The sequence below is a fragment of the Salvelinus namaycush genome, chromosome 10 (assembly GCF_016432855.1).
Source record: "Salvelinus namaycush isolate Seneca chromosome 10, SaNama_1.0, whole genome shotgun sequence".
Taxonomy (NCBI): Eukaryota; Metazoa; Chordata; class Actinopteri; order Salmoniformes; family Salmonidae; genus Salvelinus; species Salvelinus namaycush.
Genome location: NC_052316.1, coordinates 19369570 through 19396952, shown reverse-complemented (window position 1 = coordinate 19396952; position 27383 = coordinate 19369570). Strand labels below are relative to the sequence as shown.

At 46.2% G+C, this 27383-nt stretch overlaps 1 protein-coding gene across 1 annotated transcript in view; it reads right to left on the bottom strand.

Moving 5' to 3' along the window:
- Nucleotides 1-27383, bottom strand: part of notch2 (notch receptor 2) — a 55939-nt gene that overhangs the window by 9095 nt on the left and 19461 nt on the right. The window contains exons 2-28 of the mRNA XM_039002461.1: nt 25589-25670; nt 14208-14473; nt 13576-13917; nt 13083-13205; nt 12666-12899; nt 12354-12509; nt 12019-12204; nt 11782-11895; nt 11570-11683; nt 8336-8569; nt 7411-7521; nt 7103-7295; nt 6739-6884; nt 6485-6598; nt 6256-6375; nt 6019-6171; nt 5622-5850; nt 5168-5369; nt 4882-5035; nt 3706-3890; nt 3501-3633; nt 2948-3199; nt 2730-2842; nt 1718-2262; nt 720-1073; nt 458-600; nt 33-237 (exon numbers count right to left, since the gene is read on the bottom strand). Of these exons, the coding sequence (XP_038858389.1) occupies nt 33-237; nt 458-600; nt 720-1073; nt 1718-2262; nt 2730-2842; nt 2948-3199; nt 3501-3633; nt 3706-3890; nt 4882-5035; nt 5168-5369; nt 5622-5850; nt 6019-6171; nt 6256-6375; nt 6485-6598; nt 6739-6884; nt 7103-7295; nt 7411-7521; nt 8336-8569; nt 11570-11683; nt 11782-11895; nt 12019-12204; nt 12354-12509; nt 12666-12899; nt 13083-13205; nt 13576-13917; nt 14208-14473; nt 25589-25670 (5203 nt within the window). The remainder of the gene's footprint in view (nt 1-32; nt 238-457; nt 601-719; nt 1074-1717; nt 2263-2729; nt 2843-2947; nt 3200-3500; nt 3634-3705; nt 3891-4881; nt 5036-5167; nt 5370-5621; nt 5851-6018; nt 6172-6255; nt 6376-6484; nt 6599-6738; nt 6885-7102; nt 7296-7410; nt 7522-8335; nt 8570-11569; nt 11684-11781; nt 11896-12018; nt 12205-12353; nt 12510-12665; nt 12900-13082; nt 13206-13575; nt 13918-14207; nt 14474-25588; nt 25671-27383) is intronic.

Here is a 27383-nt window from a genome sequence, read left to right as displayed (position 1 = left end):
TCGGACTCAACCTCTGTCTTTTCTACACTCACTTCATGCCGAAGTCGTCCTGGCCCAGGGGCTCTCTCCTCTTGTCGTCTTTCTTGGCCAGGAAGCCATCGGGGAGCCAGAGGATGCCGTGTTTGCGTTTCCTCTTGGCGGCCAGCACACCCAGCACCAGGATGAGCAGGATGATGACAGCTGCTCCCACAGCCAGGTACAGCATGAAGGGGGGCTTCTGGGGGTCCATATGGTCACCTGGAGGAGGAGACATGGAGCTCTTAACTAGGTGACGCTATCTGAAATGGGCTCTGCATTCAGAGCATGAGTAACGGAGCAAAGTGTCCATTTTTACCAAAGAACATGATAAGTAAGTTTAATCAGGTCTGTAGTCAAAGATAATGAAGTGTGTGCTGATGTAACATTACCATTAGGGTGGTTTAGAGGTGTCACAATGGGAAAAAGTAGAGGGACTTACTGTCGACAGAGACCACAGGGTAGGGCAGCGCAGACTTCAGGTACTCTGCAGCTATGAAAGATGCAGCCAGCTCTGTGCTGGAGAAACAGTCCATGGAGCTCTCAGCACACTCTCGGTTATCGATCTCCAGGTAAACCTTAGACCTGCAACAAACACACACAACTTCGGTGAGGCTTACTTCACAACATGGAGGACTATACACACTTAATCTTATCTAGCAGTGAAAGAGAGAGAGACAGTCAGGATAAAGACATCTCCTTACCCGATAACCTCCTTGTCCAGCTCCCGTTTGCCTCTACGTTTCATTGTAGCAGACTGTCCTTCAATGGCGTTGTCGTGCTCCAGGCCATAGTAAGGATACACCATGAGTTTCTGCTGGGCGTCCATCTTGACACGGAGGTTGGTGTGCAGCAGGGTTCCCAGGGAGCGCAGGAAGCCTCTCACGTCTCCCAGCAGCTCCTCAGGCTGCAGTAATACTACGATCACCAGCGTGCCGTCAACCACCTTAGCAGGGGTGTCCTCAGAGCAGTCCAGGCCATCCCAGCCACATGCCTCTGTGTTACAGCTCTTGTCACAGATCTTGTTGGCATAGTGGTCCGCACAGTAGTCATCATACCTGTAGATAGGAAAGGGGAGAGGGAGGGGTTAGGGAATTTAGAAGACACTAGGAGTTCCTATGGGTTAAAAAGCATTTAAATCTGAATTTATTGTATACATTTTCTTGTAATAATCTTAATAATCTCTTAATAAGACATATACACTCAGTGGCCAGTTTATTAGGTTCACAATAATGGCTCGCTCCTACAGACAGTGAGTCACTTGGCCGTGGCTTGTTATATAAAGCAGACAGGCATCAAGGCATTCAGTTACTGTTCGATTGAACGTTAGAATGGGCAAAACGAGTGATCAACAACACTGGACAATTGAGGAGTGGAAAAACACTGCCTGGTCCGATGAATCCCAGTTCTTGTTGCGTCATGCTGATGGCTGATGAGTCAGGATTTGGCGTAAGCAGCATGAGTCCATGGCCCCATCCCACCTGGTGTCAACAGTACAGGCTGGTGGCGGTGGTGTAATGGTTTGGGGAATGTTTTCCTGACACACGTTAAGGTCCCTTGATACCAATTGAGCAACATTTCCATGCCCTGAAGAATTCAAGCTGTTCTGGTGGCAAAGGGGGGTTTGACCCGGTACTAGATGGGTGTACCTAATAAACATGTGTATTGATGTGTTTATGTTGTTAACAACTCTTGTACATACTTGCAGTAGGACTTTGTGCTCTCTTGACACTCAAAGCTGTCGAAGAGGCAGCCAGAGTTGTCACACTCGTGGTCACAGCGGCCGTTGCGGAACAGCTCCCAGCAGGGCACGGAGGCGGTGCAGTTGACCCATGGCCGGCGCCAATGTAGAGAACAGTCCCCTCCGTCCCACTGGCACTCATGGTTGTTGCACTGCGGGTCACACACCTTATCCCCGGACCGCTGCTCACACTCTACATAAGGGCAGGAGGGGGTGCGGGGGGACTGGTCGAAGATGACATTCTCACAGTGCCTGCCTGAGAAGTGGGCTGGGCAGCGACAGCTGTACTGGTATGGGTTGTGTGGGTCCTTCATACAGGTGCCTCCATTCAAACAGGGCCGGTTCTGGCAGCTGTGGACGGTCTCGCAGCGCGACCCACTGAAGCCTGGCTGGCAACGGCAGTGCAGATGACCACCCTGAGAATCCTGGCAGTGCCCACCGTTCTGACAACGCAGCTGGGCACAGTTGTAGCCCTCTACCTCTCCACAGTTGAAGCCAGTGAAACTCTGAGTAAAGAGATGAGACAGAGAAGGCGTCAGACATGTGAACTGACTGGCTGGACAGACACCTGTGGACCGGGTTTTACATTCATAACATACATTCCTGCAGTTGACTAGTCAGAAAACCTGTGAGAATGTTTGGTCTCTTCCTAGAACACTGCTGTTTCTCAGTCATACCTGAACTATGTTGTCTCACCCTCTGAAGCAAAGGTAAGAATAAGGAGGAGAATGGTTAGTAGTTAGGAAAACAAGCCAGTAGTGAAAGAATAGACACTCAGCCACTCACTCCATAGCTACATTTGAGGTAAATACAATGTTATACAGCACAATACAATATCAATGGGGCTGCCAATCCATTCAAAATAAAGAGATAAAGATCAGCAAGCTGGTACATGGAATAATTAGAAACACAGCAGTCTGGCAATTGGAAAACCAACATTGTAAAAGAGTAGAGTAACATTATAATGACTTACTGGTTGACAGGTGCATGAGTATCCATGCACTGAGCTCATGTTCATGGAACAGGTGCCACTGTTATGGCACGGCTTAGACTGGCACAGATCCACCATGGACTCACAGAGGCGTCCTAAAAAAGAGACAGATGTCATGTTACACAGCATGAGTGTGGGGTAAGCTAGATAAAAGTTGTTGATGTGTCTTATAACATATACAGAGGGGTGTAGTTCTCTACCTGTGTAGCCTAGGCGACAGCGGCACTGGTAGTCGTTGACCAGCTGCACACAGTCCAGGCTGCCAGGAGAGTGACAGGGTCCAGAGAGACACTCATTGACGTCCCCCTCACAGTGCTCCCCAGCGAAGCCAGGGGGGCAGGAGCAGGTGTAGCGGCCCACCCCATCCATACACTGGCCCCCGTTCAGACAGCGAGGCCCCCAGGAGCCAGGCTTGGGAGCACAGTCGTCCATGTTCACCTCACACTGAACACCTAGAGGGGGAGAGGAGAGAGAGGAAAGAGAGGAAAGAGAGAGGGGAAAGAGAGGAAAGAGAGAGGGGAAAGAGAGAGGCAAGAGAGAGGGGAAAGAGGGAGGGGAAAGAGGGAGGGGAAAGAGAGAGGGGAAAGAGAGAGGGGAAAGAGAGAGGAGAAAGAGAGAGGGGAAAGAGAGAGGAAAGACCATCGGTTGAGAGGTCAGGGTTGTAGTTGTACATTAAGTAAAACCAATGTGCCAGAAAACAAGAGAGCGAAAGAGATAGATAAAACAAGAAATAATCTTCTGGTATCTGCTTACCATGTGTACCAGGTGGGCAGGCGCAGGAGAAGCGGTTGATGAGGTTGATGCAGGTTCCTCCATGACGACAAGGGTTAGAGTGACACTCATCCACGTCATACTCACAGTTCACCCCCTGGTAGCCAGCCTTGCACTGGAACAGAGACACATTGTTAGATGTTCACACACACACACGCACACGCACGCACACACACACAAAACTTACCATACACTCATATGTGCCCTGGTAGTCCATGCAGGTGGCTCCGTTGCGGCAGGGGTTGGACTGGCACTCGTCCACAGTCTTGTCACAGTAGCTGCCTGTGTAGCCAGGCTGGCACTGACACTGGTGGGCATTACCGACGTTCACACAGCACCCCATGTGCTTACACACCATCTCCACTGGAATACCTGACAGAGACACACACACACACAACATATTAGCCATAATCAGCATGGTTTACTTAAGCAATATGGCCCGAGGAGGTATGGTATATGGCCAATATATCACAGCTAAGGACTGTTCATAAGCACGACGCAATGTGGAGTGCCTGGACACAGCCCTTAGCCGTGGTATTTTGGCAATATACCCCGAGGTGCCTTATTGCTATTATAAACTGGTTTCCAACGTAATTAGAGCAGTAAAAATAAATGTTTTGTCATACCCATGGTATATGGTCTCATATACCACGGATTCCAGCCAATCAGCATTCAAGGCTCGAACCACCCAGTTTATACCACGGGTATGACAAAATATTTAGTTTTACTGCTCTAATTACGTTGGAAACCAGTTTATAATAGCAATAAGGCTCCTCGGGGGTTTGAGATATATGGACAATACACCCATAGCTGTGTCCAGGCACTCTGCGATGCGTCGTGCATAAGAACAGCCCGTAGCCATGTATATTGGCCATATACCACACCTCTTTGGGCCTTATTGCTTAAATATACCACGGCTGTCAGCCAATCAGTATTCAGGGCTCGAACCACCCAGTTTATAAATACCTTTATATCGTCATGTTCTTTATATTCATCCATCTGTCTTTGTAAACATGTCATTTGATTAAAGGGATAGTTTGGTATTTTGGCAATGAAGCCGTTTATCTACTTCCCCAGAGTCTGATGAACTCGTGGAGACCATTTTTATGTATCTGCATGCAGTTTGAAGGAAGTAGATAACAAGTCATCGCTAGTTAGCACTGGCTCGCAAAACTACCTTTAACTTCCTTCATAGTGGACGCAGATACATAAAAATGGTTAAGCTGACTCTTGGGAAGTAGATAATGTGCCTCATTGCCACAATCCTGAACTTTCCCTTTGATTGACTGTAGGCTATTTGACCGTTTACTGAGAGAGGTGACTGAATAAAACACAGTGGATTGTAGAGACATGGAATGCTCACCATTCCGAGCAGCATAGTCCTGACAGGACATGTTGGGGACGTCACAGTACAGACCAGTCCAGCCCACAGGACAGTGACATGACCAGGTGGTCTGTGACTGGGAACAGGACCCTCCGTTCCTGCACAGTGGCTGGCTACACAAGTTCACAAAGTTCTGCAATGGGACAAATGGAGTACGTTGATGCTAGTGTTGATTTTCATATGAAGAACCAGACAAAGAGAGATGTCATAATCAGATACCTTTTTAAAAAAAAGTTCAACGCCATTTTACACATTCTCTCTCTACCTGGCAGTTCTGCCCGTTGTAGCCTACAGGGCAGGTGCAACGGTAGGACCCTAGGCCGTCTGTACAGGTCCCTCCGTTCTTACAGGGCTGAGAGTCACACTCATTCTGCTCATACTGACAGAAGGTCCCGTAGAAACCAGGACGACAACGACACGAGAAGGTGTTGATGTCGTCAACACAGGTCCCGTTATTCAGACAGGAACTAAGGGAAATAGAGGGAGAGAGAGAGAGAGAGAGAGAGAGAGAGAGAGAGAAAGAAAGATAATGTGGTCACGCATGATGGAAGTCTTTGCGTTTTGCAAAGGAAATCAATTTTCAATACTTGTTTCTAAATGCGTCCCAGTCCACATGTAGCCTCATATCAAAAAAGAAAACTCATTGAAGAATAATTTTGAGTGAATCAACTTTAAACACTTTAACACAGTGACTGTAGTTACAGTCCTTTGTAACCCACCTCTCAGTGCATTCTGGGATGTTGTGTTCACATAGGATTCCGTCGAAGCCTGGCCGGCACTCGCAGACGAAGCTGTTGACGTAGTCCTGGCACACGGCTCCGTTCCGGCACGGTTGACTGGCACACTCATCCATCTCTGCCTCACAGCGCTCCCCATCAAACCCTGGCCGGCAGTCACAGGAGAATCCTCCCACTCCATCCACACAGGAACCGCCGTTCAGACACGGGTCTGAGAGAGAGCGAGAGAGAGAGAGAAAGAGAGAGAGACAAGAAGTTCAACAGACCCACAATAGAAGCTGTTTGTGAAGATCGATACATTAGCTCCAGAGAGGAGTACAGTACACAAGATGCTCGGGCTATCCGTGGGAGTGTGCACAAGAGCTGGGTGATAACTCACTGGGGGAGCAGTCATCGATGTTGGTCTGGCAGTTGAGACCGCTGTAGCCTGGCTGACACTTGCACACGTAGCTGCCCTGGCTGTTGATGCAACGGGCGCTGTTCTGACACGGGTTCTTCCTGCACTCATCCACATCCTCAGTGCAACGAGGGCCTATTCAAACATCCCATTTTAATGAACATCATGGTAGAAAATCTCTCCAACACTCACACCTTTACCCTCTGTGTGAATACACACCTTGCCAGCCGCTGGGACATCTACAGGTGTAAAAGGTGTAGTCTGGGGTTGGCTGACACACACCTCCCCGCTCACATGGATGAGACGCACAGGGAACCAACTCCTCCTCACAGTGTTTTCCTGTGGACACAATATTGTTCATTTCCAAAATGCCCATGATACAATCAACGTCAACTCCACCAGAGGGAATATGTCCTGGGTAGTACCGTAGAGCGGATGGTATTGTTACCTGAGTACGGAGCGGCACACAGGCAGGTGTAGCTGTTGACTCCGTCCACACAGGTACCATGGTTCTCACACGGGCTTGATGCACACTCCTCTATGTTGACCTCGCAGTTCACACCTGAGGGGAGAGGGAGGAAGGAAATTAGTGGGGTTTTAAATAAAACGGCGAACAGAATAACACTTGACTCTATTGAGGACTGCAGTTTAATGGGATCATCTGTATAATGAATAAATTATTTAGAAAAGCCTGATTCAGACCTGTGAATCCGGGGCGACACTGGCAGGAGTATCCGTTGAGTCTGTCCACACAGCTGCCACTGTGCTGGCAGGGGCTGGACTGGCACTCATCCTTCTCCTGGTCACAGTGCTGCCCCACCCAGCCAGACTCACACTCACAATGGTACCTACACACAGACCAAGGGAGGGAGTAAGGGTTCATGACAGACAGAGAGTAACCTAAAGTATGCATTTCTATCATATGAACTATGTGTTGGAGCCCAGGAAGATCAGCTGACGTCATGGTGTCAGCTAATGGGGCTACTAATACAATTCAACATTTTCATTCGTATAACCTGAAATCATATATGTCAGAGAGAAAGAGATAAGGTGAGGAGAGGCGTACCCGCTCTGCTGCTCTACACAGTCTCCGTGTACACAGGGCCGGGGGGCACAGTGGTCGGTGCCAGAGTGGCACAGGGGGCCGTGGGTGCCAGGGGGGCACTGGCAGATGAAGCCGTTCACCTTGTCTACACATGTGCCACCACTCATACACGGGCTGGAATTACACTCATTGATGTCCACGTCACATTTTGCACCTGAGAGAAATAATCCAGAAATTACTTAATTAATTCACTGGAAAAATCAAGCATGTACTGTCATTAACATGGAGAAGCATCTGAATAGTTGAGAGGGAAAAGTATGTGTGTTTACCTGTGTACCCTGGAGCACAGACACACTTGTACTCATTGATCCCATCCTGGCACTCCCCATACTCACAGGGGTTACTGGCGCAGTCATCAACATTGATCTCACAGTTCACCCCTGAGAAGAAAACCAGAAGATAAACCATTTAGCTTTGATGCAAATGTAAGAAAGGAAGGAAGGATGCATTTGGAAGCTTTTTGAATAGGCACTCCATTACAAAAGTTAGCTGCAGTTCTAGCTGACCGTGTTTAACAGGCGTGTTCCAAAGACAGTGAGCTAGCTGAGCGAGTGAAAGTATGTGTGACCTAAGCTGTCTCCTGCGCGCGCGTGTGTGTGTGTGTGTGTGTGTGTGTGTGTGTGTGTGTGTGTGTGTGTGTGTGTGTGTGTGTGTGTGTGTGTGTGTGTGTGTGTACAGTACCAGTGCACTGGCCTGCACAAATCCCCCAGGCCAGGGCAGCGTGCTGGGCAGAGCAGAGCTGGGCCTACCCTTATGACTGATCCCCTCCTGTCTGAGTGCTCTGAGCTGAGAGCTCTGCTCTACCCTGCAGGAAGCCACTTCTACTCCACAGAACAGAGTAGGAACTGCTGGTGTTTCAAGTTCACAGGAGCACAGCACAGAGCTTTGGGGCTGACAGCACTGAGTGAGCAGCAGTTAAAAGGGTCAGTTGGAGATACATAACAAACACCAATTAAGTCATGGTCTACTACAGTTTCACAAACTAGAAATCAGTCATGGTCTAGACTCTAGACCAAAGTTTCACAAATAGTACGTAGACAGAGATGCACCGTCCACACCGCACAGTGTATGTGAGTTTTTTTGTTTGCCCAAACATTCTGTTATTGCACTGGTTTCCCCTTATTACGAATGTTTTTGTAACCCAAAAACAAAGAAATACGAAAAATATTTCACCCATTCTTTCGCTGCGCTCACCTGAGGTGCCAGGCAGACAGTTGCACTGGTACTTGTTGACTAGGTCGATGCACCGTCCGCGGTTCTGGCAGGGGTTGCTGTGGCACTCCATGACCTGGATGTTACATATGGAGCCGGTGTAGCCCGGGTCGCAGTCACAGGAGAATGTGGCGATGCCATCACGACACACACCATGGTGGCATGGCTCCGGGTCACAGTCATCTATGTTCTCCTTACACAGTGGCCCATAGAAGCCTGGGGAGAGAAACCACACATTGAGTTACGGTTAAATATTCCCTGTGTTAAAGCTTTAGTTTAGACATCATGGTTTTAACATGCAAGAAATATATATACATATACAGTTGAAGTCGGAAGTTTACATACACTTAGGTTGGAGTCATTTAAACTCGTTTTTCAACCACTCCACAAATTTCTTGTTAACAAACTATAGTTTTGTCAAGTCGGTTAGGACATCTACTTAGTGCATGACACAAGTCACTTTTCCAACAATTGTTTACAGACAGATTATTTCACTTATAATTCACTGTATCACAATTCCAGTGGGTCAGACGTTTACATACACTAAGTTGACTGCGCCTTTAAACAGCTTGGAAAATTCCTGGCTTTAGAAGCTTCTGATAGGCTAATTGACACCATTTGAGTCAATTTGAGGTGTACCTGTGGATGTATTTCAAGGCCTACATTCAAACTCAGTGCCTCTTTGCTTGACATCAAGTGAAAATCAAAAAGAAATCAGCCAAGACCACAGAGAAAAAATTGTAGACCTCCACAAGTCTGGTTCATACTTGGGAGTAATTTCCAAACGCCTGAAGGTACCACGCTCATCTGTACAAACAATAGTACGCAAGTATAAACACCATGGGACCACGCAGCCGTCATACCGCTCAGAAAGGAGACGCTTTCTGTCTCCTAGAGATGAACGTACTTTGATGCGAAAAGTGCAAATCAATCCCAGAACAACAGCAAAGGACCTTGTAAAGATCCTGGAGGAAACAGGTAAAAAAGTATCTATATCCACAGTAAAACAAGTCCTATATCGACATAACCTGAAAGGTCGCTCAGCAAGGAAGAAGCCACTGCTCCAAAACCACCATGGGGGTGGCAGCATCATGTTGTGGGGGTGCTTTGCTGCAGGAGGGATTGGTGCGCTTCACAAAATAGATGGCATCATGAGGGAGGAAAATTATGTGGATATATTGAAACAACATCTCAAGACATCAGTCAGGAAGTTAAAGCTTGGTCGCAAATGGGTCTTCCAAATGGACAATGACCCCAAGCATACTTCCAAAGTTGTGGCAAAATGGCTTAAGGACAAGAAAGTCAAGGTATCGGAGTGGCCATCACAAAGCCCTGACTTCAATCCTATAGAAAATTTGTCGGCAGAACTGAAAAAGTGTGTGCAAGCAAGGAGGCCTAATAGCCTGACTCAGTTACACCAACTCTGTCAGGAGGAATGGGCCAAAATTCACCCAACTTATTGTTGGAAGCTTGTCGAAGGCTACCCAAAACATTTGACCCAAGTTAAACAATTTAAAGGCAATGCTACCAAATACTAATTGAGTGTATGTAAACTTCTGACACACTGGTAATGTGATGAAAGAAATAAAAGCTGAAATAAATCACTCTCTACTATTATTGACATTTCACATTCTTACAATAAAGTGGTGATCCTAACTGACCTAAGACAGGGAATTTTTACTAGGATTAAATGTCAGGAATTGTGAAAAACTGAGTTCAAATGTATTCGGCTAAGGTGTATGTAAACTTCCAACTTCAACTGTATGCATACACACACACACACACACACACACACACACACACACACACACACACACACACACACACACACACACACACACACACACACACACACACACACACACACACACACACACACACACACACACACACACACACACACACACACACACAGTACCAGTCAAAAGCTTGGACACACCTACTCATTCAAGGGTTTTTCGACATTTTACTATTTTCTACATTGTAGAATAATAGTGAAGACATCAAAACTATGAAATAACACATATGGAATATTGTAGTAACCAAAAAAATAGTTAAACAAATCAAAATATATTTTATATTTGAGATTCTTCGAAGTAGCCACCCTTTGCCTTGATGACAGCTTTGCACATTCTTGGCATTCTCTCAACCAGCTTCATGAGGTAGTCACCCAGAGTGCATTTCAATTAACAGGTGTGCCTTGTTAAAAGTTCATTTGTGGAATTTCTTTCCTTCTTAATGCGTTTGAGCCATTCAGTTGTGTTCTGACAAGGTACGGGTGTCTCAACGTCAACAGTGAACAGGCGACTCCGGGATGCTGGCCTTCTAGGCATAATTCCTAATTCCTAATCTTAATCTTTTCTTTTTATTGGCCAGTCTGAGATATGGCTTTTTGTTTGCAACTCTGCCTAGAAGGCCAGCATCCCGGAGTTGCCTCTTCACTGTTGACGTTGAGACTGGTGTTTTGCGGGTACTATTTAATGAAGCTGCCAGTTGAGAACTTGTGAGGCTTATTTTTCTCAAACTAGACACTCTAATGTACTTGTCCTCTTGCTCAGTTGTGCACTGGGGCCTCCCAATCCTCTTTCTATTCTGGTTACAGCCAGTTTGCGCTGTTCGGTGAAGGGAGTAGTACACAGCATTGTACGAGATCTTCAGTTTTTTTGCAATTTCTCGCATGGAATAGCCTTCATTTCTCAGAACAAGAATAGACTGACGAGTTTCAGAAGAAAGGTCTTTGTTTCTGGCCATTTTGAGCATGTAATCGAACCCACAAGTGCTGATGCTCCAGATACTCAACTAGTCTAAAGAAGGCCAGTTTTATTGCTTCTTTAAATCAGAACAGTATTCAGCTGTGCTAACATAATTGCAAAAGAGTTTTCTAATGATCAATTAGGCTTTTAAAATGATAAACTTGGATTAGCTAACACAACGTGCCATTGGAACACAGGAGTGATGGTTGCTGATAATGGGCCTCTGTATGCCTATGTAGATATTCCATAAAAAAATCTGCTGTTTCCTGCTACAAAAGTAATTTACAACATTAACAATACCTACACTGTGTTTTTGATCAATTTGATGTTATTTTAATGGACAAAAAATTTGCTTTTCTTTCAAAAACAAGGACATTTCTAAGAGACCCCAAACTTTTGAACGTTAGTGTGTACACACACACACACACACACACACACACACACACACACACACGGTTAGTACCTTCAGCACATTCACACTCGTATCCGTTGGGTCGGTCGATACACTTGGCCCCGTTGAGGCAGGGCGTGCTGGAACACTCGTCAATGTCGATCTGACACATCTCCCCACTGAATCCTAAAGGCCAGGGACGGAACTCAGCGTCAAATACTGTAGCTAGACACCTTCTGAAACACTATTGAGAAATGAATTTGATTAGAAAAAGGCAGACGAACCTAGAGGGCACTGGCAGATGTAGCGTTTGACTTGATCCAGACAGATCCCTTGGTTCAGACATGGAGAGCTAGCACACTCGTTGATGTCAATCTCACAGTGTGTTCCCTCAAATCCTGGAAACAGAGAGAATATTACACAACAGTAGTGTGTGTGTGTGTGTGTGTGTGTGTGTGTGTGTGTGTGTGTGTGTGTGTGTGTGTGAGAGAAAGAGAGATAGGGAATCACTGATCACTTACCTTCCATACAGATGCAGCTGTAGTCTCCTATGCGGTCCAGACAGGTGCCGTCGTTCTGGCAGGGGCTGGAGACACACTCATTGATGTCTGTCTCACAGCGCGGCCCACCATAACCTCTCGCACAGTTACATGTGAACGAGCCATCCGTGTTCACACACAATCCTCCATGCTCACAGGGGTTTGGACCTGAGGGGAAGCCTGAGAGGTTAGTTACACAGAACTATAAAGGAGTACAGAAAGTACCAAACAGAGAGGAAGGATAGTTCTTACAGAATAGTCTGTATAGTCTAATCACAAAACACTTTGGGTATCATGTGCTTTGATCTGTCCCTCACCAATGATGCACTCGTTGATGTCGTCATTGCAGGTGCTTCCCTTGTAGCCTGGGGCACAGTTACAGTTGAACATGCCGTTGATGGGGTTGGTGTCGCACTGCGCCCCGTCCCGGCACGGGCTACTAATGCAGGCATCGTTCACGTGGCACAGCAAACCTGGCAGGGAATATTCAACAGTCACTTAACCTGTGTGTTTTCTGTGCTTATAGATTCCCCTTGGGGATTAATACACTATCTTTCTACTTATCCATTGATCAGTCTATATGAGACAGCTGTATATATCTACGCAGCAGACAGGCTGTTTGTCCCCACCTGTCTTTCCATAGGGGCAGACACAGAGGAAGGATGCCACACGGTCGATACAGGTGGAACCCTTGGTGCAGGCAGCCGTAGCACAGTCATCTATGTTCTCAGAGCAGTCCAGGCCACTCCAGCCGTTGACACACACACAGGTGTAGCTGCCCTGGATGTTGCTGCAGGTCCCTCCGTTCTGACACGTGTTGGGCTGCAGGCGACACTCATCCACATCCTCTGTACAGGACTGACCTGTAGGGGGTTGGGGGAAGAGAGTTGGACACGTGAGACTAGAGTAGAAAAAAGTCCCCCATTTAGACACAGAGAGAAACCACAGACAGACACAGAAACACAGACACTGAACAAAATACAGAAACTGAAACAAAGAAGAAAAAAGACAAACAGAAAAAGATCATAGACTATCTTTATACTTACCAGTCCATTCCGGGGGACATTTGCAATTGTAGGTATTGACGCCATCCATGCAGGTCCCTCCATTTTGGCAGTGATGGTTGGGGCAGTCGTCAATGTTGTTGTCACAGTTAGTCCCATTGAAACCTGCGAGGAGAGTGTCAAAAATAGGAATGATACTTATTATTTCACCGCTATCAATCTGGCTGGCAACCTCTGTCATATCATGTATCAGTTATCATAGTGATAACAAGTTATATTGTAAACAGATAACATGGGCTATGGTTGACAGTGCTTGATTGTTTTGCCTATAAAGCTCTGCTGGGTACAGTAGGGTTTTAATACATGGTGAATAGTGTTACAGCGCCAGCAGGATTCTAGTGCTTGCACCTCAAACATTGATTGCAACAATATGCTGCATGCATACAGGCCTCATGAAGCCCTTCTCTCGTTCTTTTCTTTCTTTCTTTCCTTCCTTTCCTTCTTTATTTCCTTTCCTTTCCTCGCTCTCTCTCACCTGGCAGGCAGTGGCACCAGTAGCTGGTCTCAGAAGTCTGGCGACACGTGCCCCCGTTGAGGCAGGGCGAGGGGGTGCAGGGGATGTAGGGGGTCTCACAGTGGCGGCCGGTGAACCCGGGGGCGCAGTTACATCTGTAGGAGCCGGGGGTGTTGACACACGCCCCTTGGTTCTGACACACCGGGGCGGAGGCAGCACACTCGTCAGTGTCGTTGAGGCAGCGGGGACCCCAGTAGCCTGCAGGACAGGTACAGCTGAACTTGCCCCCGGACAAAGAGCTGCAGGTGCCTCCGTTAGCACAGGGTCCTGGTAGACAGGTGTCCACACGCTCACATCGTATGCCTGGATGCACAGGGAGAGAGATAGAGAGATGAGTGGGCTAATATAAGGTTATATAACAGAAAAATAGAGGAAACAGAGCCTCATGTCCTTGTAACCTTGGTTACGTATCATGACCACAACATACAGTACAGAGTTCTGATCAATGCAAAGGCTAAGAACTGTCCTGAACACATGTACCAAACATATGACAAATAGTGGAAATAATGTATTGGGATTTGGACGAGTGAATTGCACAGCACTTGTCAGGAATGGACTGTACAGTAGTACTTTTGAGTCAGAGAGGAGCTGACCTGTCCATCCGTGAGCACACTGGCACTTGTACTTGTCGAGGGAGAGCAGGTTGCAGACTCCTCTGTTGGCACAAGGGTTGTTGGGATAGCAGGTGGAGTTCTGGGGAGTCTGACAGTGCTGCCCGGTGTAGCCCAGGGGACAGGAGCAGGTGGGGCTGCCCGGGATGCCCGACACAGCCACTGAGCAGTTCCCTCCATTCAGACAGTAACCAGGATGACACGGGTCTTTGTGATGGCAGTACTCACCCAGGAAGCCTGCGGCACACCTGTAGACAGAGGACAATAGGAGTTTTCTCAGTTAGCTACTACATTAAAGACAGCATATTATCAGCTATAGAAACCTACACAACAAACACTATACATCAAAGAGGAAGAGAAGCAGTAATAGTGGACAGTACATGTCATAGTGTGAGAATCTTTTGTTGGAGAGGGTGTGTGTGATTCATACAGGGAAAATATTATTTGGCCTAGTCATGTCAATTGGAGCTAAGACATTTGAAAAGGGTGGAAAGGGTGACAGCAGGGTCAAGTTTTTGAAATATCAAAAAGCAGAAGGATGTGACGAGGTGGTTTTACATGGAAGTTACCCAAGTGGCAAAAACTAAAAACAAGAACAATCGTATGTGGAGTTGGACAAACACTTGGAACCTGTGTGTGTGTGTGTGTGTGTGTGTGTGTGTGTGTGTGTGTGTGTGTGTGTGTGTGTGTGTGTGTGTGTGTGTGTGTGTGTGTGTGTGTGTGTGTGTGTCTGCTAGGTCACAAGACATAGGGAATACATTTCTCTTTTCTTCTCTCTCTGTAAAGTGATTTAACCACATGACGAACAGCACAGAGGGAATTACAATATTGCACAAGAGGAAAAATGAAAACCTGCACTCCACACCCGTTCTATCCCCTACCCCTGTCCCACCACCCCCTACTTTCACTTTCCGCTTCTCTCGGTCTGACATTTCCCTCTCAGTTTGACTCTTTCTATTTGGCAGTGTAATTTGTACTGTAGTCAGCTAGACGTGTGTGTATTTAAGTCTGGTATTTTGTCTTGGTTGTCTCTGTATTTTCTTAAGTGCTATCTGTGGGTTGTGGTCAGAGACTGATGTTGAAGAATCATCAGTGGTCAGTCACCCTGCTCTAGACAGACACTGTCTCAGGGGCCTTTTGCTCCTCAGTGCTGCTGAGTGTGTGTGTTAGTGTCTGGCACCCTGCCGACACATTGTCGAGGGACTCTCAGCCATAGAGGGAACTGCTGCCTCACAGATACAGGCCACCACACCTACCTCCCTGAGGAGGCTCAGGTAACAGACGACAGGAACACAAACACAGCCTTTTCAGATCTCACCCCCCCCCATACACACAGTTACCTTTTCAAACCGGTAATATTTTTTTTTGTTCGCAGATAATTGACGGACAAACATGCAGGAGCACAGTAAATGAGAATAATTTGAATCTTTTGAAATGGAGATGGGAATCTTTTTTAAATGGAGTCTCACACGTACTATATTTATTCTGAACTAAACGCAGCTTGAAAATATTAGGTTGAGAGAGCATGGGAAACTCCGGCTGTCATGATTAATGACAGAGAGAAGCCCAGAATAGATCAATAGAAAGTGTGTAAGTGTTGTCTTCACCCAAGTATTCATCACACAGTCCGAGGGTTCACACACCTGTTTTAACACACTTGTTGTTTCACACACACAACCTCTAGAAAGACAAGGAAAACAGATCTTCAAAGAGCTGTGACACAGACTTCTTCACCTCACCTCTCTCCGATTGGACATGCTCCACAGGCATAGCTACTTCCCCAGAACTCCTACCCATCCCTCCATCTTGTGTCCTCCCTGTCTCAGCACTTCTCTCCAGTTACACTATCCACACCATCGACAGGCTGTACTAAGAGGTATCTCAACAATACTAATGCCCTGGGAATTTACACTCCCCTCTACTCCATGACAACCTCTCAACCCTCTGAAAGAATGATGACACGGCCCCTGCTCCCCTGACATAGATCACATTAGCAGCCTGTCAAACAAAGCCGACCATGTCCACGTTAGTATTCATTTTATGTTTCAGCAGTAAGACCTATACTGTATGATTAAAGGGAACAATATGTTTTACTGCGTAGATGGCTATAAACTAATGTGCACTTATTTGAAAAATCTGTCTGAAATTCAACAGTGTTGAAAGAAAAGATTACATAAATTTGATTGAATTAAATTGGGATTATCAAACCGGTGTTGCCAAAACGAAATGTCACAGCGTCAGCGATAGATAGTTGTCCTTCAGGTTTTTGTGCTCTATTCAATATACACTGAACAAAAATATAAACGCAACATGTAAAGTGTTGATCCCATGTTTCATGAGTGACAATAAATGATCACAGAAATGTTCCATACACACAAAAAGCTTATTTCTCTAAAATGATGTGTTTACATCCCTGTTACTGAGCATTTCTCATTTGCCAAGATAATCCATCCACCTGACAGGTGTGGCATATCAAGACGTTGAGTAAGCAGAATGATCATTGCACAGGTGCACCTTATGCTGGGGACAATAAAAGGCTACTCTAAAATGTGCAGTTGTGTCCCACAACACAATCCCACAGATGTCTCAAGTTTTGAGGAAGTATGCAACTGGCATGCTGACTGCAGTAATGTCCACCAGAGCTGTTACCAGATAATTGAATGTTCATTTCTCTACCATAAGCCGCCTACAACATAGTTGTAGAGAATTTGTCCGAACGTCCAACCGGCCTAACAACCGCAGACCACATGTATGGCGTTGTTGCTGATGATTTACTGATGTGAGAGTGCCCCATGGTGGGGGTGGGTTATGGTATGGGCAGGCCTAAGCTACGGACAACGAACAAAAGTGCATTTTATCGATGGCAATTTGAATGCACAGATACCATGACGAGATCCTGAGGCCCATTGTTGTGCCATTCATCCGCCGCCATCACCTCATGTTCCGGCATGATAATGCACAGCCCCATGTTGCAAGGATCTGTACACAGTTCTTGCATGGCCAGCATACTCACCAAACGTGTCCCCAATTGAGCATGTTTGGGATGCTCTAGATTGATGTGTAAGACAGCGTGTTCCAGTTCCCGCCAATATCCAGCAATTGTGGGACAACATTTTACAGGCCACAATCAACAGCCTGATCAACTATGCGAAGGAGATGTGTCGCACTGCATGAGGCAAATGGTGGTCACACCAGATTTTATTTCAATTGAATGATTTCCTTATATCAACTGTAACTCTCTTTGAAATTGTTGCATGCTGCACATCAGTATAATATTGCCACTAACCAAATCAGTACCTACCCCTTGCAACAGAAGAGCAAGGCTGTGCATGACACACATCATTACTATTATGGGAGAGGACCTAAAATGACTTACACTAAGTGTACAAAACATTAGGAACACCTGCTCTTTCCATGACATAGACTGACCAGGTGAATCCAGGTGAAAGCCATGATCCCTTATTGATGTCACCTGTTAAATACACTTCAATCAGTGTAGATGAAGGGGAGGAGACCGGTTAAATAAGGATTTTTAAGCCTTAAGTCAATTGAGACATGGATTGCGTGTGTGCCATTGAGAGGGTAAATGGGCAAGACAAAATAATTAAGTGCCTTTGAACGGGGTATGGTAATACGTGCCAGGCACACAGTTGAGTGTATCAAGAACTGCAACACTGCTGGGTTTTTCCACACTCAACCATTTACATCAAGAATTGTCCACCACCCAAAGGACATCCAATCAACTTGACACAACTGTGGGAAGCATTAGAGTCAACACGGGCCAGCATCCCTGTGGAACGCTTTCAACACCTTGTAGAGTTTATGCCTGTCGAATTGAGGCTGTTCTGAGGGCAAAAGGGGTGGGACTCAATATTAGGAAGGTGTTTCCTAATATTTGATATACTCAGTGTATATAATACGACAAAACATGTTGGCCTGTGGAGTCTGTTCACTGAAATGTTGAACAAATAAAACATGTTGAACTTGAACAAAAAAAGAACTAGTATAAATCAGTCAAATACATCCAGACTGCTCCTCACCACATAGCTAGACTGTAGTCAGCTCTACTTTCAGGAATAACCCAGAGGTTCTGCAGCCAAATTCATCTATAGGATTCTTTGTTATCCTCAATGTGGGATTTTTCTTTCCCTCCCTGTTTCCTTCTCTCAGTTCAGTTCCCTGCAGCTTTCCTCTCTCTTCTCGTGGTGTCAGGTTTCTACAGCTGGTTCACATTAGAGGCCCCCGTCCAGTCCCTGCACCCCCTCTCCCTCTACCTCTGGCTCTCCGATGGCTGACCTCTCCCGGTCCTGTCCACTGGGGCGTGGGTGAGGGCTGAGGGGAGGATTTCACCTCTCTAACTCTCTCATTTATCCCCGCCCGCTCACTAATGCCTAATAGCTCTGTCATGCCCTCCTCCTCTCCTCTCTCCCTCTGGCCATCACACACTGACTGGGCTGCACAAACAGAGTTCCTGTTCACATTTCACACTCGCCTCATTCGCTTTGGCTGGTTGGACTGGAGCGTAGGTGGACTCTCTGGTGCAAGTATGTAGTATATATTCTACAGTAGAAAGTAACAATTCAAAACCAAAAATGATGGTGTAGGTTGAAAATATTGGGAGATGTGTGCCTCTTTTTAGAAGATCTAGGCCAGGGGTGTCAAACTCATTTTTCCCCAGGGGGCACATTCGGTATTCAATGAGGTCTGGAGGTCCACACTGAAAATGTGCTATATTTCCTAGCTGTAAAAATGTAATCACAGAATCATCCTTGGGGGACTGTGTGTTTAACACACCTGATCTAGGCTATAGGACACTCCATGGGCATAATAGAAAAAGTATTGCTTTTCTTTCTTGGCTTCTTTACAATAAAACTCTCCCATTCCTTTTTGCTCACTGCATTCTATGCTCTTTACTCAGAAGACATGTCAGAGTGGTATTTTTGGAAGCAAACACTCGGTCTCGTTCAGCTTCAGTTTTAACCTATTTTCATAAAGAGAAGAAAGAAAGGCTGCAAAAACAACACGAGTGATGGGGGGGGGGAGGGGGAGGGGTGCGAATGGAAAGTAATTAATAGAGAGAGAAAAGGGGTGGATTGCGGGGAGACGGGAGAAGGAATGAAAGGCGGAAGAGAGGAGAGAAAGAGACTGTTGGAGGGTGGAGTCCAATGTTGGGCTGTGTGGTAAAATAGCAAACTGTATTTAAAAGCACTCCAAAAGAATCAAGATCTGACAGACAGAAGGAGGAATCCATTTTGAGTCTGTATGCTCCATCTGCTTTCCTCTGTTGTGTGGTGTCATTTAGTTATTAAGGTCTAGGAGGCCTACATATTTCATTGAGGTCATACAACCACTGGGCCTTTGAAAAGGCTCTCATTTTAAACTTCACGTGGTTAGCCCAGCTTAACTGTACTGGCTTCAGAGATGGGACATTAGACCACAGTGGGATGGCTTCAGAGTGGCTTCACCTCTTCATTATTGTCATTATCACCACAGATCTTTGTCACAGAGTTCCACTTGTCACTGCAGTGTCTTGTGGGTTTAGAATCTGGTTGTTATATTCCCCACTATTCTGTAAGGCTTCCTCCCTTTGAGGGTGAGAGTGGGTGTGTGAAGAGTGTGTGGACATGTGGGAGGTGTGCATGTGTGTGCGTGTGTGTGTGGCAGGAACAAACACACACCCTCAAAAGGGACAGTCCCTCTTGGCTAGCGGGCCATGTTGACAAGAGTTGGCAATGATGAATGGTCTCGTCTCCACCCCGTCCTGAACCTTCCCATAGACCATACACACAGCCCCCAGTCATACCCCTCCCTAACATCCACCAACACCCCCGCCGGCGGACCTCTTCCTAGCCCTATGTGCCAGCCACACTTCAGCTCGTTCCCTGCTTGACTGTCCCAGTGCCAGGCCAGCCACTCCCTAGTCTCAAGGTGCCCTTGGGCCTGGCTTTAGCCTCTTATCTGTGTGGTTCCACACTATCAATGCATCTAGTTGAGCTGTGGTGGTAAGAGGACTGTGATGACTCGAGAGTATGAAGAGAAAAATCAACGCCTTGGGTTTGTTTCTTCAAAATCACAGGGTTTTATTGACTTAGGTTTTGGTCATGTGTTTGCCTGGCCACTCAGTGTGTGTGTGTGTGTGTGTGTGTGTGTGTGTGTGTGTGTGTGTGTGTGTGTGTGTGTGTGTGTGTGTGTGTGTGTGTGTGTGTGTGTGTGTGTGTGTGTGTGTGTGTGTGTGTGTGTGTGTGTGTGTGTGTGTGTGTGTGTGTGTTATCAGCTACTGCGGCTCTGTGCTTGCTAGTCTGCTGGAGTGGAGTAGAGGTATGGAGTAGAGTGCAGTGAAAGAAGTGAGGAAGTGACTGAGCTAAAGCAGTGCTCCGCCACTCTGCTCTCCCTCCTTACTGCTAGAGTTTCTGGTTCTCTCCTGTTTCACCTGAGGCTGTGTGATGCTCCATTGGGATAGGAAATCACATCATGGCTCTCTGCAGGGAAAGCCTAGGATGAAAGAGGACTGACAGACATGTAGAAAGGGGGTAAGGTTAAGTCAGTGGGACAAAGACAAGGGGTAACAGAGTGATTGAGGGACTGAGACACAAAAAGTAGGGTGGAGGGGTTAAATGAAAAGAAAGGGAGGAGATGGTGGGAATAATGAAAAGGGAGATACATTCAGGGAGAGAGAGAGCAAAGGAAGCCAGGTAAGTTGTGTCCAGAGGCATCTAGCCCGGCAGACTGAGAGATGACTGACAGACATAGTGATGAGTGAGGGGCAGTGACAGGGTAATTTCTCTCCCCCCCCCCCCCCCCCCCCCCCTCCCCACCGCTCATCAGCGACGAGTCTGCTCTGAAATACTCTCCTCAAATTACTGCTAAAGAGACATCCTCCTTTCTTTACTCTCTCTTTCTTCCTCCCTCTGCCCCAAGGCAAATTCTACTTGTCAGGTCAAACAAACTACACACTAAACTCTCTAGCCAGAAAAGAACGGGAGAGCAAGAGAGCGAGAGGAGAAATAATCAGTTTGCACCATGGCACTGCAGTAGACAAAGGGATTTTGTTCAGCAAAGAAAAAAAGTTTGGATGCCATCACTCTCGCCCTAGGGTTGCTGTGCTCAGGTACTAGGCTCTAGTATCTTGTGAATGTTCCTAAAAACAGGAACATCATCCAACGGCCATTCTCTTTGGGCCTTATTGGTCTAGCGTAGCTTATGTTTTCTAAATGTTAAGATCAACACTGTGCTGTGACATATAGGTACACTTGGGCCCAGGCTCAACGGACAGGCGACACACAAAACACACAGCGGTGACACACGCCTCTTTCACACACCCTGGCTGAAGGTTTGTAGTCCCACCGGTCTAACAGCTGAAACACACCCTGCTCTGCCAATCAACCAGCCAGCCTCTCCCTCCCAGACTCTGCCTGCCAGCCAGCCAGCCAGCCCCTCCCTCCCAGACTCTGCTCTGCCAGCCAGCCCCTCCCTCACAGACTCTGCTCTGCCAGCCAGCCAGCCTCTCCCTCCAGACTCATCTCTCTCATACGTTCCCAGTAAGCAAAAAGATAGACAGAGAGGAATGCTTGGGTGTCACCTCAATGAAAAAGCATTACTAAGCATCAGCTGAATGTGCCCCTATCTCCTTATCTGTATCCTCCTGTTCCCTTCTCTGTATCCTCCTGTATCCTCCTGTTCCCTTCTCTGTATCCTCCTGTTCCCTTCTCTGTATCCTCCTGTATCCTCCTGTTCCCTTCTCTGTATCCTCCTGTTCCATTTGCACAAAAGCCAACGGGCAGCCATCAATCCGTCTTCAAGCACATTTCAGCCTGCCTCCCTCGTCCCCTGCCGGTGTCTGCCGGTTCCCTTCTCTGTATCCTCCTGTATCCTCCTGTTCCCTTCTCTGTATCCTCCTGTTCCCTTCTCTGTATCCTCCTGTATCCTCCTGTTCCCTTCTCTGTATCCTCCTGTTCCATTTGCACAAAAGCCAACGGGCAGCCATCAATCCGTCTTCAAGCACATTTCAGCCTGCCTCCCTCGTCCCCTGCCGGTGTCCGGCCTTGTCCAAAAGACAGCATGTCAACACAACAGTAGTCATCATAATTATCGCTCTCACCCCTGGGCTGCTCTACAGTCCATAATTACACATGTCTTGAGGGGGAATGGAAGGTCGCTGTTTATTTTTCACTGCTTGCCTTTTAATATGTTGGAAGTCTAATAAATACATAATGGGATTTTCACACAATGACTCTTTTGAGGTCGGCCGGCGGGAAGGAGCCGTGACTGTGTGACGACGGCACATAGACTGATTGGTTAATCAGTCTAACAGTTGCCCTGCTCTCGGTCACCTGACTGGCCTTGGACTGAAAGACTCCTCTCTTCAGGAGGCGCAGCCCGCTGCCAGGCCCCTCAGCCTTCACATACTCAACTCTGCTGCTACCGTTATCATCATAGACATTCAATATGGGACAAAGGAGTACATTTATATTTTTAGATAATAGAGAAGAGGGACAAACTCGAATGTTGAAACTTCCCTCTGGGGCAGTCAATGCCAGTTACTCAATAGTCACCCTTAAAACCAGTGTGTTTGACTCAAGTTCAGTGTTATTTTCCTTCGTTTCCCTTATATCCTCCTAGTCGTTCTCATTACAACCACTGATGGTAAAAAGCTACACCAAGGTCAGTGTCATGTTCTAGACCAGGGGAGGACACACAATGGACTCCCTGCACCTGTAGAGTAACATACACTATATATACACAAGTATGTGGACACCAGTTCAAATTAGTGGATTCGGTTATTTCAGCCACACCCGTTGCTGACACGTGTATAAAATCGAGCACACAGCCATAGACAAACAATGAAAGTAGAATGGCCTTCAACGTGGCATCGTCATAGAATGCCACCTTTCCAAAAAGTCAGTTGGTCAGATGTCTGCCCTGCTAGAGCTGCCCCGGTCAACTGTAACTGCTGTTATTGTGAAGTGGAAATGTCTAGGAGCAACAATGGCTCAGCCGCAACGTGGTAGGCCACACATGCTCACAGTAAGAGACCGGCGAGTACTGAAGTGTGTAGCTCGTAAAAATCATCTGTCCTCGGTTGCAACACTCACTACCGAGTTCCAAACTGTCTCTGGAAGCAACGTCAGCACAAGAACTGTTCGTCGGGAGCTTCATGAAATGGATTTCAATGGCCGAGCAGCCGCATACCCAAGCCTAAGATCACCGCACGCAATGCCAAGCGTCGGCTGAAGTGGTGTAAAGCTCGCCGCCATTGCACTCTGGAGCAGTGGAAACGCGTTCTCTGGAGTGATGAATCACGCTTCACAATCTGGCAGTCCGACGGACAAATCTGGGTTTGACAGATGCCAAAAGAACGCAACCTGCCCCAATGCATAGCACCAACTGTAAAGTTTGGTGGCGGAGGAATAATGATCTGAGGATGTTTTTCATGGTTTTGGCTAGGCCCCTTAGTTCCAGTGAAGGGAAATCTTAACACTCCAGCATACAATTACATTCTAGACAATTCTGTGATTCCAACTTTGTCGCATCAGTTTGGGGGAAGGCCCTTTAATGTTTCAGTATGACAATGCCCCCGTGCACAATGCGAGGTCCATACAGAAATTGTTTGTCGAGATCGGTGTGGAAGAACTTGACTGTCCTGCACAGAGATCTGACCTCAAGCCCATCGAAGTCCCCGCAACAATGTTCCAACATCTAGTGGAAAGCCTTCCCAGAAGAGTGGATGCTGTTACCGCAGCAAAGGGGGGGACCAACTCCATATTAATGCCCATGATTTTGGAATGAGATGTTTGACGAGCAGGTATCCACATTCTTTTGGTCATGTAGTGTATTTGCAAACATTGATTATAGCCTAGATGTTTTCTATTTATTTTGAAAGCAGCAAACCTTTCATATTCCACAGGTTTGGGAACAGAAACAGAGTGTGATTCACATACCATTAAATGAAACGTAATAGGCTTATGACCCAGCTGTGTGCTTCCATAATTGGTGATCAGATTGGGAGTATCTGTTATTTCTCTGCTAAGGTCATAATTACAAGCACTTTCAAAGGAATTAGGCTTAGGCCTATGCCATGACAAACCTAAATAACTACAGACCTTTAAAGATCAAGGCAATTCCATGGTAACAGAGTGACACAGACTCAGATTTTTCACTGTAAAATGTATGTCAAATAAAAACCAATGATTGCAAAGTTTAAGTTGTATGGTTTGTTTATGCAAAAGGTCTACTTAACAATTTCCAATGAAAATTAGGTAGCACTGTACTTGACATCCAGCCACCTAACACGTTATGACACAGTCAATACCATGTCATTATGTCATAACAGCTGACATAACCTGTCATAATATGGTCATAACACTGTCACAAAATATATTTAGACCTGCATTATTTTATGGCTGGTTATGACACCTACATAAGAGTGTCAAAACTCACAAAACCTACCACACAAGGCAAAACATTCCATTACACCATAACCTACTTGTCAACAGTATGTTTATGTTATATACTGAAATGTACCATATTAAATTACCATTGTAATTGCGCACACATTGATGTCAGACATGCACCTACCCTAATGCACATTTCAGGAGCAGGACAATACACCCTCTTTTTGACTGATGATTGACGTAAGGACATGTACATGATAGGCCTATCTGGCTTATATGATTATGCTGGTCATAATGCTTATTGACAGTGTCATAAAGTGTATTTTCTTAGTCCAAGTAAAGTGACACAGGATGGTCATAATGATGGAGTTGGTGTCATACAAAGCCACGCAGTTGTGAGTGAACATGGAGTACTGCAGAGGGCTGAGGACACACCCCTGACGGGCCCCTGTGTTAAGAGAAGAACTTGAAGAACAGTGCAGATGCAAGGTTTGGTAACAGAATGACTGTTAGTGCTGTTCGTGCCGGTATTCTATTATCAAACTTTGCATCTGCACTGTTCTTCAAGTAAATGTGTTTTTGTAAAATTTTATGTGGAAAGTGTTTAACTTTGCAATCATTGGTTTCTGTTTCACATACATTTTAAAGTGAAAGGTCAGTCTCAGTGTCACTCTGTTAATGTGGAATTCCCCAACATTAAAAAGCAATACCCTATCTGGATTTAGACAGTGAATGATAGTGTTACCAATGAATACAGTGGCAGTCTTTATTAATTTGGCAACAACAACTTGGGAGATCCCCCGAGATCTCTTTGGAGGTATAAGTATATATTTTGGTGGTGCTCTCAGTATTGGTATTAGTCAGTGTTCCCTGTGCCTGTGGAAAGTTGGGGTTTGATGTATCCCTTGGGTTGGGTTAGTCCTGGACTCAACAATCAGCTGAGGGGTTCCTCCTCAGCCAAGCCAGTCTTACCTGCAGTACCCTGTCCCGTTGGTGAAGGTGGCACACGTAGCATTGTTCACACACGGCTTAACAGCATCCAGACACTGAAGAGCTGTAACAGACAGGAATACAACACATCAGTCAAGAATAGGGTTTAATGGTTGGAACTGGGTTACCAAAATTTACTGGGATTTTCCATCCAAACCCACTCCCCTTTCCCGGGATAAATAATTGCGAAAAAATGGTATACTATAATACATTATTTCTATGAACAGCATGACGTGAAATGGAAATGATATGCAATCAATGTCTAAATCGGTCTTCATTCGGCATTCTCTGCTCTCTGCATAATCAATACTCAAGGTGTGTGTGTGTGTGAGTGTGTGTGTGTGTGTGTGTGTGTGTGTGTGTGTGTGTGTGTGTGTGTGTGTGTGTGTGTGTGTGTGTGTGTGTGTGTGTGTGTGTGTGTACGTTGTTGTAGTTTACCGTATTTACTTACACAAAGTCGCCCTTAATTCAAAGTGCACCCATTGTTTACGGTGAAACTGTACAAGCAACCTTTAATTGCAGTTCATGTGGTAACAAAAGTAGGCTAAAACAAATTGTAATTTTTCACTAGACTGTAATAACTTCATAATATTTGACCAATCGGCCAACAGTGCTTCATAGGCCTGTTAAAACTAGGCAACATCAACAATGACAAAATTTGCAGGTATTATATGCTTTTAAATAGCATATGCACTTTGAACGGGAATATCAGGAAGCCCGGTAATTTCTTGCAATTTTCTTGGGAAGGAAAATGTGTAGAACACGCAACATGATAAATAATGTTATTGATCTTTTTCTATAGGCCTTCCAATATCTGTTTATTCAGAACCCTCTTGAAAACATACACTATATATACAAAAGTATGTGGACATCCCTTCAAATTAGTGAATTCGGCAATTTCAGCCACACCCGTTGCTGACAGGTGTATAAAATCGAGCACACAGCAATGCAATAGCCATAGACAAAAATTGGCAGTCGAATGGTCTTACTGAAGAGCTCAGTGACTTTCAACGTGGCACCGTCTTAGGATGCCACCTTTCCAACAAGTCATTTCGTCAAATTTCTGCCCTGCTAGAGCTGCCCCGGTCAACTGTAAGTGCTGTTATTGTAAAGTGGAAACGTCTAGGAGCAACAATGGCTCAGCTGCGAAGTGGTAGGCCACACAAGCTCACAGAATGGGACACGTCTGTCCTCGGTTTGCAACGCTCACTACCGAGTTCCAAACTGCCTCTGGAAGCAACGTCAGCACAAGAACTGTTAGTCGAGATCTTCCTGAAATGGTTTTCCATGGCCAAGCAGCATAGGCAACTATGCTGTAAAGTTTGAAGGAAGAGGAATAATGGTCTGGGGCTGTTTTTCATGGTTCGGGCTAGGCCCCTTAGTTCCAGAGGGAAATCTTAACGCTACAGCATAGGACGACATTCTAGACGATTCTGTGCTTCCAACTTTGTGGCAACAGTTTGGGGAAGGCCCTTGGTGCACAGAAGCATTGACATGCTTAAACAGGAAAGCGAGGTCCATACAGAAATGGTTTGTCGAGATCGGGGTGGAAGAACTTGACAGGCCTGCACAGAGCCCTGACCTCAACCCCATCGAACACCTTTGGAATGAATTGGAACGCCAACTGCGAGCCAGGCCTACTCGCCCAACATCAGTGCCCAATCTCACTAATGCTCTTATGGCTGAATGGAAGCAAGTCAACACAGCAATGTTCCAACATCTAGTAGAATGTCTTACCAAACGAGTGGAGGCTGTTAAAACAGCAAAAGGGAGGACC